Source organism: Gigantopelta aegis, chromosome 15, assembly GCF_016097555.1.
Source record: "Gigantopelta aegis isolate Gae_Host chromosome 15, Gae_host_genome, whole genome shotgun sequence".
NCBI classification, from domain to species: Eukaryota; Metazoa; Mollusca; class Gastropoda; order Neomphalida; family Peltospiridae; genus Gigantopelta; species Gigantopelta aegis.
Genome location: NC_054713.1, coordinates 45629664 through 45643682, shown reverse-complemented (window position 1 = coordinate 45643682; position 14019 = coordinate 45629664). Strand labels below are relative to the sequence as shown.

Genomic DNA, 14019 nt, shown 5'->3' with positions numbered 1-14019 from the left:
AATTTGAATTCTATTGTGTATTTCAAATTGTAGTTGGAGACCTTTTGATGTCCTAGACTTATATTGACCACTAAATGATATGGATGGTGAACTTCAATATTTAGTGAAACAAACAAATCCAAAACAACCCTGATAATTTACTAGTTAATAATATTGGTTGATATGTAATTAAAATGTGATGATACATTTCACTTGACAAAACCATCATTAGCAATGTTTCATTGCAAGACCAGATCAGTTGCAGGTCTGCACATTCTGGGAGTTAGTTAGAACTACAATAAATAAACTATGTACATGTATTGACCTGTGAAGTGGCAGTGCTGCAAGAAAGTAGAAATGAATCATTCTGTGAACTAGTATTCTACATAAAAATAGAAATGATGTAAATCATCCATGGAGTAGTTCTACAAGAAAGTAGAAAGGATGTATCATCCTTGGAGCAGTTGTACAAGACAGCAGAAAAGATGTATAATCCTGGAAGGTGGCAGTTATACAAGACAGTAGAAAGGATGCATCATCCTGGGAGGTGGTAGTTCTATAAAACAGTAGAAAAGATGTATCATCCTGGGAGGTGGCAGTTCTATAAAACAGTAGAAAGGATGTATCATCCTGGGAGGTGGTAGTATAAAACAGTAGAAAAGATGTATCATCCTGGGAGGTGGTAGTTCTATAAAACAGGGTGTATCATCCTTTGAGCAGGCAGTTCTACAAAACAGTAGAAAGGATGTATTATTCTGGAAGGCAGCAGTTCTATAAGAAAGTAGAAAGGATGTATCGTTCTGGAATGTGGCAGTTCTACAAGAAAGTAGAAAGGATGCATCATCCTGGGATGTGGCAGTTCTATAAGAAAGTAGAAAAGATGCATCATCCTGGGAGGTGGCAGTTCTTCAAAATAGTAGAAAGGATGTATCATTCTGGAAGGCAGCAGTTCTATAAGAAAGTAGAAAGGATGTATCATCCTGGAAGGTGGCAGTTCTATAAGAAAGTAGAAACGATGCATCATTCTGGGAGGTGGCAGTTCTATAAGAAAGTAGAAAGGATGCATCATCCTGGGAGGTGGCAGTTCTACAAAACAGTAGAAAAAAGAAAGAAATGTTTTATTTAACGACACACTCAACACATTTTATTTACGGTTATATGGTGTCAGACATATGGTTAAAGACCACACAGATTTTGAGAGGAAACCAGCTGTCGCCACTACATGGGCTACTCTTTCCGATTAGCAGCAAGGGATCTTTTATTTGCGCTTCCCACAGGCAGGATAGCACAAACCATGGCCTTTGTTGAACCAGTTATGGATCACTGGTCGGTTCAAGTGGTTTACACCTACCCATTAAGCCTTGCGGAGCACTCGCTCATGGTTTGGAGTCGGTCTCTGGATTAAAAATCCCATGCCTCGACTGGGATCCGAACCCAGTACCTACCAGCCTGTAGACTGATGGCCTAACCACGACGCCACTGAGGCCGGTATATCATTCTGGAAGGCAGCAGTTCTATAAGAAAGTAGAAAGGATATATCATCCTGGAAGGAGAAAAAGAAAGAAAGAAGTGTTTTATTTAACGACGCACTCAACACATTGTATTTACGGTTATATGGCGTCAGACATATGGTTAAGGACCACACAGATTTTGAGAGGAAACCCACTGTCGCCACTACATGGGCTACTCTTCTGATTAGCAGCAAGGGATCTTTTATTTGCGCTTCCCACAGGCAGGATAGCACAAACCATGGCCTTTGTTGAACCAGTTATGGATCACTGGTCGGTGCAAGTGGTTTACACCTACCCATTGAGCCTTCCGAGCACTCACTCGGGGTTTGGAGTCGGTATCTGGATTAAAAATCCCATGCCTCGACTGGGATCCGAACCCAGTACCTACCAGCCTGTAGACCGATGGCCTGCCACGACGCCACCGAGGCCGGTCCATCCTGGAAGGTGGCAGTTCTATAAGAAAGTAGAAAGGATGCATCATCCTGGGAGGTGGCAGTTCTATAAAACAGAAAGGATGTATCATCCTTTGAGTAGTCCGTTCTACAAGAAAGAAAGGATGCATCATCCTGGGAGGTGGCAGTTCTATAAGAAAGTAGAAAGGATATATCCTGGGAGGTGGCAGTTCTATAAGAAAGTAGAAAGAATTATCATCCTGGAAGGTGGCAGTTCTATAAAACAGTAGAAAGGATGTATCATCCTGGAAGGTGGCAGTTCTATAAGAAAGTAGAAAGGATGTATCATCCTGGGAGGTGGCAGTTCTATAAGAAAGTAGAAAGGATGTATCATCCTGGAAGGTGGCAGTTCTATAAGAAAGTAGAAAGGATGTATCATCCTGGGAGATGGCAGTTCTATAAGAAAGTAGAAAGGATATAATTATCCTGGGAGGTGGCAGTTCTATAAGAAAGTAGAAAGGATAAATCATCCTGGGAGGTGGCAGTTCTATAAGAAAGTAAAAAGAATGCATCATCCTGGGAGGTGGCAGTTCTATAAGAAAGTAGAAAGGATATATGATCCTGGAAGGTGGCAGTTCTATAAGAAAGTAGAAAGGATGCATCATCTTAGGAGGTGGCAGTTCTATAAGAAAGTAGAAAGAATATATCATCCTGGGAGGTGGCAGTTCTATAAAACAGTTGAAAGGATGTATCATCCTGGAAGGTGGCAGTTCTACAAGAAAATAGACAGGATGTATCATCCAGGATCACAATCTTGTCAGAACATCCTTTAGACTCCAATCTTTTAAGACTTTAGACCTGTGTTTACACATACAGTCAAGTGATCTAGCAAGACTTTGAAGTCTGCTCTCTCTTGAGTACACTGCACATACATATATGTAGTTAGGGAATGGATCTACATGTAGTTCATTCAGTTGTAGAGTGCTTGAAGTAGCTGCTTGGTAGGGTCAAACCCTCTCACTAGATGCATTGTGGTTTTTGGGGTTTTTTTTGCCTTGCTGGTATATCAAAGGTTGTCGTATGTGCATCCATGTCTGGGAAATTACATATAAAAGATCCTTAACTCTTAAAAGAGGTGGATAAATATTGTGGGTTTTCTCTGAGGACTATCCAATAAAAATAATTAGTGTACTCTAGTGGTGGTGTTAACAAAACAAGCTTTACTTCTGCCCATAGTTGGGGAAAATATGTACGTATCAAAATTCCATGCTACCCCATAACATTCTTCTTGCACACCTGTTTGTGAGAACATCATGCATTACTTATGATATCACATGACAGTAACATACACAGACATATGATTGACTGCTCCTAGGTAATGACCCAGTCCTAATGGTGGCTTCCTGCCAAAATTATTTATTAAATTTTGCTTTGAAATGTTAACATACATGTACCTTCAACTATATGCCCATGAAAAATTACAACAGAATAATTTAACTTGATGTTAGAAAAAAAAGAGGAAAATCTTTAGAGGATGACCAATTGATTTTGGTGCTTTCAATCGAGACACACTGTAACATACCAGGAAGATAACTCTTGAAGCCCCTGGCAGTTAACTTGCTAGCTTTTGTAGATTCACTGATATCATGATTTGAAAGGACGTCTGAATCTAGTTGTACTGAATAAATGTAAAAATAGTGAGATATGGCAAATTTTGTAACTATGAGTTAGCACCTGTTGATGAAAACTCATTGTATGCAGCAGCTTGTTGATCTAGTCTTCAAATGATTTGGATTTTTGTATTCTATTTCAGTAAGAAAGGCTTCAGAGTTCGGTCATTTGGAACAGGAAATCAAGTGAAGCTGCCCGGTCCCTCCCCCGACAAACCGAACATTTACGACTTCAACTGCACGTATGACGAAATGTACAAGGATCTCATACAGAAAGACAGTGATCTGTATCCACGCTTTTACTTTAACACAAGACGTTTATCTATAGCTTTCGTAGAGGGACTCATTTTGTATTTGTATACACGCTTTTACTTTAACACAAGACTTGTATCTGTAGCTGTCATGCGGGGGGGGGGGGGGGGGGGGACACTATTTGTATCTGTATCCACGCTTTTACTTTAACACGATGTTTATCTATAGCTGTCATAGGGGGGTCACAATAAGAATTTGTAGCACTGTTAGGTTTATTTTTCAGGCTTTTGTGAGAGAATCCTCTGTCTAGGTAAGAACCAGATGATGCATTGTTTGCTTGTACTGGTTTTGTGGCCAGCTTCTTGTCTTGTATACAAGGCTGTATGTTTCACACACACACTGTTCGTTATCTGTATACACAGGTAGTTGTCTGTATACACAGGGTGGTCACCACTCGCAGGTTAGGTTTATATTTCAGGGTTTAGATTGGAAATCTCTGCTTGTAGGTAAGATTGCGCAAAGTATGTATCCAACTTCACAATATTTGCATACAAGAAATTTAACTTTACTTCCCTTTATCACCGGGTAGTTAAAACGTGTATGCATATATTAGGCTTATATTTTAGAAGTTAGATGGGTAATTTCAGCAAAATATTATTTGCTAGTGATAAGTATATGTATGTGTACACCCAGCTTCACATGTTTACTAGCAAACAACATGATTAACTTCAGTTATTTGTATCACAGGGTAGTTCGTGTTGGGTTTTTCTTTTTCAGGATTAAGATGGACAATCTTTGTCTTATGTAAAAACTTTAAAATGTGATCCTTTAGTTTGCATCATCACAAACAAAAACCATATTATTAGTTAAAAAAGCTACTTGTATAATGTAGTTTAAGGGGAGAGCTTCATTTGGTTGCATATTCTTCAGCTTAAAAAAAGTAGAAAGGAAATTGGCTTGACATTTTGATACAAAATAAGCCACGCTGGTATGAATATTTATTTTAAAAATTCTTTAAACAAAGAAGTGACTGCTCCCTGTTTTGTTAGTCTGTGTTTGTCTTGAAGCCTGATCATGTGATTGTTTTATGTTTTAACTGGGTTGTGTCATGTGTAGGTTTATATTGATGCAGTGTTATAAGCTATTCTCACCAATCAATGTTTGAGGCTGGAAAACACCTGGATACAAAGCAAGGTAATGTTCATTTGTTTTGTGTTTTATTGCTTTGATCAATGTACATGTTTGTGGTGTTTTTCAGAAGTGTTTAGTGATACCTTCAAATTGATATTCACATGATCCACTTACAGTTGTACATAGAAGTATTGTAAATAAGCATGGGTGTCCAGGTCCTGATTGGAGTTTTGGGTGTTTAATTAGTATATTGAGTACCATAAACTATACAAAGATGACACTCAATACACAGTTGTGCGTATGACTGTTCCATCGACAGGTACTAATCAAACATCCAAAAACTTCGACCACGACCCAAACACCCTGTAAATATGATTGAATTTTTAGTTTTGGACCAATTATCGTCAACTATATAGGCAGTAAATTAAGATAATTTTATTGCTTGATTTTCTTTCTTTTTGTTGCATGGTGACTGATGTTTTCAATTACTAATGTTATAAATGTGGATCGAGTTGTCACCTTTGAACTGTTATTTTTAGATGACATTTTTATTTTAAGTTTAAGTTAAAATCCTCTGTTAGAATTTTTTTTTTAATCAGGGCTGTAGCTAGCGGAGGGGGCAGGAAAAATCCTAGCTACGGCCCTGTAAATAATAGTACAAATTTAGACTTTGTATGAATTAACTGGTGTTGAGACCATTAGTTGTGTGCTATTTTAAGCAATTAAACCATGAATGAAATACCATTTAGTTAATACTAGTAATTAGGGATTTAATTTTTTTTTTTTAATTAAACAAAACTTAAAAGAAGAAGAATATTTACTTAAACTGCATTCTCTTTGTTTTACTTATTTTGTTTTTTTCTTCTTTTTTACAGATGTGTCCAGTGGAGTCTAAATTACTGGTGGTAAATAATGTAAGGTTTAATAAACTTCAAATTTATTTAGTAATAAACAGCAGTGGTGAATTCTTTGCGAATGTCTTTTTTTAAATATAATTTATATTTCTTATTTTTAGTTTAAAAAAAAAATGTACAGAGTCAAATTCCGAAAGATTTCAAACCCAGATCCACTTAAGGGCAGTTATGGTCTCAAATTATTTTCTGACAGAAAGCCTGAGTGGTGTGTGCCAGGGTGAGTTTTTAATATCCCTACCATATATATTGTCAGTATGATGTGATGGACATGTTTGGATTGGTGTACCAAACACTTGGGGGGGGTGGGGCGAGACGTAGCCCAGTGGTACAGCGCGGTCGGTGTGGGATTGATTCCTGTCGGTGGGCCAATTGGGCTATTTCTCGTTCCAGCCAGTGCACCACGACTGGTATATCAAAGGCCGTGGTATGTACTACCCTGTCTGGGGTGGTGCATATAAAAGATCCCTTGCTGCTACTCGAAAAGAGTAGCCCATGAAGTGGCGACAGCGGGTTTCCTCTCTCAATATCTGTATGATCCTTACCCATATGTCTGACGCCATATAACCGTAAATACAATGTGTTGAGTGTGTCGTTAAATAAAACCTTTCTTTCTTTCTTTCCAAACACTGGGATACTTTCAGGTCACAGTGCAGCCCTCGACATTTAAGGGGAGCCATCACTCTTACTTCCCTCATACTTGAGACTAATTTTTAGCATCATTTATAGGGCATCAATAGAGTAATATCTTAAATGGCTCCCCATAATCCAAATTAGGGGAGCAGTTAATTACCACCCTCATGTTGAGGTCTTTACTAGTTGCTTTACTGGCTGGTAGGTACTGGGTTTGGATCCCAGTCGAGGCATGGGATTTTTAATCCAGATACTGACTCCAAACCCTAAGTGAGTGCTCCGCAAGGCTCAGTGGGTAGGTGTAAACCACTTGCACAGACCAGTGATCCATAACTGGTTCAACAAAGGCCATGGTTTGTGCAATCCTGCCTGTGGGAAGTGCAAATAAAAGATCCCTTGCTGCTAATCGGAAAGAGTAGCCCATGTAGTGGCAACAGTGGGTTGTCCTCTCAAAATCTGTGTGGTCCGTAACCATATGTCTGACGCCATATAACCATAAATAAAATGTGTTGAGTGCGTCATGAAATAAAAATTTCTTTCTTTCTTACTAAAATGCTTATTTGGTTGGAGCCATTTTAGTTTAAAGAGTAACGGCCATGCCAGGTTAAATATGCCAAAAGGTCACGGCCTAAGTAGGGGTTAGTGACCTACGGTCAGAGGTCAGTGAGTGTCCATGCTGCACACAGAACCTCCCTTACTAATATTTAAGAAAAAGTCATTTTCTATTACCAACCTGTATTAAACGGAACTGACTCGTATACTCGTTAATTATCCTGTCCTGGTATGTTAAAGGTTGTGGTATATGCTGTCCTGTCAGAAAGTGCATATCAAACATGCCTTGTTGCTTATCTCTACAACTACTGTTTTCAGGGCCAGGGCACTTCATTCGTTGGGGTCGGGATGTAGCCCGATGGTAAAGCGCTTGCCTGGTGCACAGTGTCACTTTTTTCTAGGATCGATTCCCATTGGTAGGTTCCCATTGGGATTTATTTTATTTTAACCAGTGCTAACAAAGGCCATGGTATATACTATCCTGTCTGTAGATTGTGTATATAAAAGATCCCTTGTTGCTAAGCAAAACGAGTAGCCAATGGAATGTCTGTGATCCTTAACTAATGTCAACAGTAAATGAAGTGTCGAGTGCTTTGTTAAATAAAACATTTTCTTTCTTTTTATGCTACTTTAAACTGAGTATTCACTTGTCCTGTAGGAAAAGCATATTCATTTTTACTTGTCCCATCTGAAATGTACCATCCAGATATTTCTGCTGTAAGAGTAGCAGTATTTAAATGATGTGTTGTAAGGCAGTTACGGTATGTAAATTTGCATTTTTTTTTGCTCAAGTCAGTAAAATGTATTTCTTTTTATTCTTAAGACTATCCAGAATTATAAATCCATTGGTAGCATTTTTTTTAGTCATTTAATCATGGCGGCCATCTTGAAATTCAAAATGTCTCTTTACATTTGTAAGGTCAGTGAACTCGCTAATAACATTTTATGTATTAATTTGTGCATGACAGCCATCTTGAAATTCAAAATGGCCACCAATTAAATATTCTTATATATGTATTTACTCAGTTGATGCACAATAATAATTTAGGTATCTGTTTACATTTATGAGCTCAGTGAATGAAGTTGTGAAAACAAAAATTGTTGTCTGACCTAAGCATCCATCTTGAAATTCAAAATGGCCACCATTTTAATATATTTTTCCATATATCTCAACTCTAGGTTAACATAGAAACACAATCTTGTTTGTCTGTATGTTAATTTATGTAGCCATGAATTTATTGCTGACATTTTATAGTCCTCCAATCGTGGCAGCCATCTTGAAATTCAAAATGGCCACCATTTTAACGTATTTTTCCTATATCATAACTTCCGGTTACGGCAGAAGCACAATTATTTTTATCTCTACATTTTTAGCATCAATGAACTAAAGGGTGACATTTTTATAACCATCCTCCAATCATGGAATCACGTTAAAATTCAAAATGGCAGCCATATGGAGATTTAAAAATGGCCACCAATTTTATCATTTGGCAGATACTTTTCCTCCTTGTCCACATACATTTTATGTGAAATAATTAAAATATTGTATTACTAATGACTTTCATGTTCTAGATTTTAAACTAATAAAATAGAGGAACAGACCAATTGTAAACTGTAATTCACAATAACACATTAGCAGGGCTCACCCATTTAGTATCTGGCTAATATAATGTTGTTTAAATTAGCCACTTTATAATAATTACTAAAGAAATAGCCTACATACATGTACATGTATCTGAAAATTGACTGATTAGACATCTACTTCGTCTGTAATGGCATGTGCATTGCATCAACCATCACCACTTGTAGAGTTCTGTACAATGCAGGTTGTATTCCTTACAGGTTCGTCTACCTGAACACTTACTGATACCACAGTTGCATCTGATCAGTTCTATCACAGCCTCTGGTGCAGCTTGCACCTTCAACCACATTTACAAATATATCCTCCTTGATCCAATCATGGGTCTAGATCACTGGCTATAGCATGGAATCCTTAAGCTAGGATATTTGCTTGGAGATATGCTCTTTGGGTATGCTGTTATTAGATATTTGGCACTGTTCCCACACTTTGGTTTGGTGATAGTGTCTTGAATTTCTATCCTCTCAGAATAGCTCAATCAATTGTACAAAGACCCTTGAGCTTAGTACTATGGAGTAATTCCAAGCTGGCTAAGAGCTTCAGATATAGCCAGTGAAGCTTTCCCGAATACATTCAATAACATTTGTTTGCATATACCATCAATTTGTTCTGTTCTGCCACATCCATTTACTATATGCAACACTGGTAATGTTGATATTCTTTCTAAACCCAGTTCATCAACAATTAGTTGCATGTTGATCTGGTTGCGACTTACGTCTGTACTGATAATTATTGGGATTAGTGTGAGTGATCTCAGGATAAGAACCAAGTCTGTGTCTGGTGCAGAAATTCACTTCTAATCTGTCATATATGTTATCAGTGAACAGAAGCATTTCCTGCATGCTTTGATTCACTATTGGATGGTTACATGGGTGTAAGATTTATTTTTTAACACAATAATATTTATGAAAGATGACAAGATATTTCCACTAACCAGGCTACAGATTTTTGAAGCTATATGGGCGCTACCATATTGAAAACTATTGCAGGCCATGATGTGACAATGACACACGCGAAAGCCTACTCCTATCAGTGACATCAATTAGATATACAAATGATCATCTAATAAAACATCTGGCATATAATGTTATTTACTGATGTAAAACACTAGTTACAGCCACAAACAACAAAATATAAACTAAAATACCATCCTACCACAGGTCTCGGCACACAAGAAGCAGACATGCTCATGGTTCCTCATACTCATGAAGTAATCAGATTAGGCAATGAGGTGGATTTCTACATCAAAGACACAGACTGTTGGATTTGTATCACCATTAGGTTACACAAATAATTATATGTAAATCACAACCAGATCAACCTGCAAACATTGTATAATGAACTGTATCCAGAGATAGACTCGGATTACCAGATGTTCATGCTGTAACTGAATATGACACATCAGGAGAATTGGTGATGGTGAACATCAATGAAGAGAATTCAAAGTATTCAGGAAAGCTCCACATACAAGTAACACCAAAGTCAGGTTGGAATCGGTGATGAACCATACAAGGAGGTCTGAAAAATGTGAAAATTTTACTGCATGGAACCAAGCACAAGGGTCATTTCTACAGCTGATGCAGCTACTCTAAGATGAAAGAAATTCAAGAAACCATCACCAAACCAAAGTGTGGAAACACTGCCACCTACCTCTGGGGTATGAAAACAGCATACCCAAAGAGCACATCTCCAAGCACATTTCTGAGCTCAAGATGCCATGCTACACCTGGACATTCTTAGTCCATGCAAACTTGGTTGGGTCAAAGGGTTTGGTATATTTGTGACTGCTGTTGGAGGTGCAAGCTGTACCAGAAACTGTGGTAGAACTGATCGGATGCAATTGTGGTTTCAGCAAGTGTTCAGATAGATGTACTGTAATTTAGTGTAAGTGACACAACCTTCAATGTACAGAGCATTGCAAGCATGAAACCGATGAGGACTGCTGCAATATGCATACTATTACAGATGAAGTAGATGCCTAATATGCCATTATGAATTACAATTTACAGTTGGCATGTTCCTTTATTTCATTAGTTTGTCATTAGTATTGCAATATTATAATTATTTGACTTAAAAATGTACTAATGAACACAAAAGTTGCATTTGTATGTAGACTTGGAGAAAAAGTATTTACCAAATGATTACATTGGTGGCCATTTTGAATTTCCATATGGCTGCCATTTTGAAGTTTAAGATGGTTGCCATAATTGATGACTATAAATCTAAAGAATTAGATTCATTGACCACTGAAATATACATCTAGACAACAAAGATTGTGCTTCTCCATGAACCATGAGTTGAGATATAAGACAAATGTATTAAAATGGCAGTCATATTGAATTTCAAGATTGTTTTCATGATTCATTGACTATATAATGAAAACCATCCAATGCATGGAATACAGAAATGTACATGGACAAAAAATTATGTTTCTACATTTACCGGGAGTTGAGATATTTGAAAAAATATATTAAAGTGGTAGCCATTTTGAATTTCAAGATGGCTGCCAAGATCAGACAACAATTTTCCTTTTTTACATAATCATCTGAACTCATAGATGTAAACTGACACCAAAATTATTTTTTCTGTGTTTAATGTGAGTAAAGATAGAGAAAAAATATAATGGAATGACGTCCATTTTGAAGTTCAAGATGGTTGCCATGTGAAATGAATAATAATAGAATTTTTTTTAATTCACTAACATAATATGTTTAAATAGACCCTAAAAATATGTTTCTATGTTAAATGGGAGTGGAGATATACAAAGAAGTTATATGAAAATGACGGTCATTTTGAATTTCAAGATGGCTAACAGGATAGTGGTCAGAAAAAATGCTACCAATGGATTTCTAGTTCAGGTAGGTCATGGGAACATACGAACAAAATGTTATTAACTTGAGCAAAAAATAATGAATGCAACCTTCAAAAAATTAACATAACTCCCTGACTAGATCCACATATCAAGGTTCTTGTCAGATAATAACCCTGCAAAATCTTTACATGCATTTCATATCAAAGTTACATTTCAGTCTTCATCATGAGCAAAACCAAGGCAGGGTTTTATTTCTAAAATTTGACTTGACACCTATGGCTTTGACTTCGGGAATTTTAGCGTCGTCTCTCTCCCCCCCCCCCCCCCCCTCCTCCCCCCCCCCTCAAAACAGGAGAACTTTCAGTTTTATTTCAAAAACCTCTTAAGCTAAGTTAGATGTTAAAAGTGTTATACTACACATACAGTTGTATTTATTCAAGGGAAGGGCTGTTTGTTGAGTGTTACGTTTTCAAAATATATCTATATATAATAATAAACAAAAGGAATATTTACAATCAGATTGAGTAATTGTTTAGTCCAAAATTGGGAATAGAAAACGACATAGCCTTTGGTGAATATTGAACAGTTTGGAATGATGCCGAGCTACAAGGCAAGCTAAAAATTACTCCTAAAATGGTGCTATAGTCCCGCTCTAGGGGCCAGCAAAAGTGAAGTTTTCTGGGACCGAAATTATAACACTTGTTACTTCATGTATGGTGGACATTGGTATTTTAGAGTTCCAAGTTCATGAACACTTAAGATGACATTTTGTAAAGGTGATGTGAACAAGATGGGTGGCCATTGTGGAATTAGTGTTGTCATTAAAATTTTATCTCCCCCGAACTACAGCACAATGAAAAGCGTTTTTGGTGTGAAATCCCCAAGATTATGGAGTCGGTAACTTCATTAAAATTGTTCGTTGTACTGTCAGGAGGATTGGCAAAAATTCAAAATGGCTGGTGTTTTGTGTATCTTGACAAATATCAGGTTGTGATGATTTGTAAGTTAACTTGTTTTGAGAATACTAACAGAACGTGTAATGTTTGCCTGAAGTAGTAAATCAATATGACAAACATATGCTACAGGTCTAACATTGACCAAATGGTTCCCCTAATCTACAGAGGTTCATATCGCAGCCTCCACAGGGCCGTAGCTAGGGTTTTTTTGTTGGAGGGGGTTGGGGACAAACTCCTTAGACTGTTAAGAGAGTTTTCTATAATTTATTCCGGATTTTGTTCTTGTCTCCTCCTCCCACCCCCTCTCCCTCACCCCTCCCGCCCTCATACCCCGGCTAGCTACGGCCCTGCACCGCTGTTGCCGTCGGTACCGCCGTTATGTTACTTCAGTGAAAATATGGCTACATTATCCGTGGTACATTTCTGCCCTCTTGCGATATTATTTCAAGACACGCATTTGCAATGTGGAGTTACATTTTATTTTAGTAGTTTTCAAAACATGTTAACTAAACGTAATTAATGTGTTTTTGATACCAACATCATCACCTTTATAAATTATATAGTTCGAGAGAAAAATCATTTTTAAAGATTAATTGGCAGCAATTTTGGAAAAGCGCCGCCATTTTGTTCGCACCAACTTTTGAAAATCTCAAAGATCAGTTTCAGCGATAGTGACGAATGTTATGTCCTGCTTGCTAAACAATTAGAACTCTTTTATCGTTTCCGAGCAGTGACATAATCATTGCAAAAGTTATTGTGCATAGATAAGGTCTTGATAACGGTTTTGTCTTTGAGATTTATTGCAAGGCTCTCGTTAAAAGTTACCAGACGTCTGTGGAAGGATTAGGGGGAAATCACTTGCCTCTCCTTGCGAAGACTGCATTGACCTTTGGGTTCATACAGTATTAAAGGGCGGAATGGAGATCTTGGTAGGCTTGGGTACACGTGACGTGATGGGTCACAGGATCAATGTTGCCCTCAGTAGGTTCGTCTTATAATTATTTTTCAACCCACATCTGTGCGTCTCCCAGTGGTACAGCGTTCGCTTGATGCGCGGTCAGTCTGGAATCGATCCCCGTCGGTGGGCCCATTGGGCTATTTCTCGTTCTAGCCAGTGCACCACGACTGGTATATCAAAGGCCATGGTATATACTACCCTGTCTGTTGGATGGTGCATATGAAGTGGCGACAGCGGGTTTCCTCTCTCAATATCTGTGTGGTCCTTAACCATATATCTGACGCCATATAACCGTAAACAAAATGTGTTGAGTGCGTCGTTAAATAAAACATTTCTTTCTGTCTCTGTCTGTGTGTGTGTGTGTGTGTGTGTCTGTCTGTCTCCCTCCCTCCCTCTCTCTCTCTCTCTCTCTCTCTCTCTCTCTCTCTCTCTCTCTCTCTCTCTCTCTCTCGTGTGTGTGTGTGTGTGTCATTCCCTCCCTCCCTTCCTCTCTCTCTCGTGTGTGTGTGTGTGTCATTCCCTCCCTCCCTTCCTCCCTCTGGCATATCCACAAACTTAACATATTTCTTGTACTTAATACAAATATATGCCAAAACAGTAAGTGTCTGAACTTTGGATAACGT

General features: G+C 37.9%; 1 protein-coding gene across 1 annotated transcript in view; it reads left to right on the top strand.

The window, feature by feature from the left end:
* Positions 1-14019, top strand: part of LOC121390044 (RNA polymerase II subunit A C-terminal domain phosphatase SSU72-like) — a 30974-nt gene that overhangs the window by 2111 nt on the left and 14844 nt on the right. Inside the window, exon 2 of the mRNA XM_041521749.1 lies at positions 3696-3839. Coding sequence (XP_041377683.1) covers positions 3696-3839 — 144 coding nt within the window. The remainder of the gene's footprint in view (positions 1-3695; positions 3840-14019) is intronic.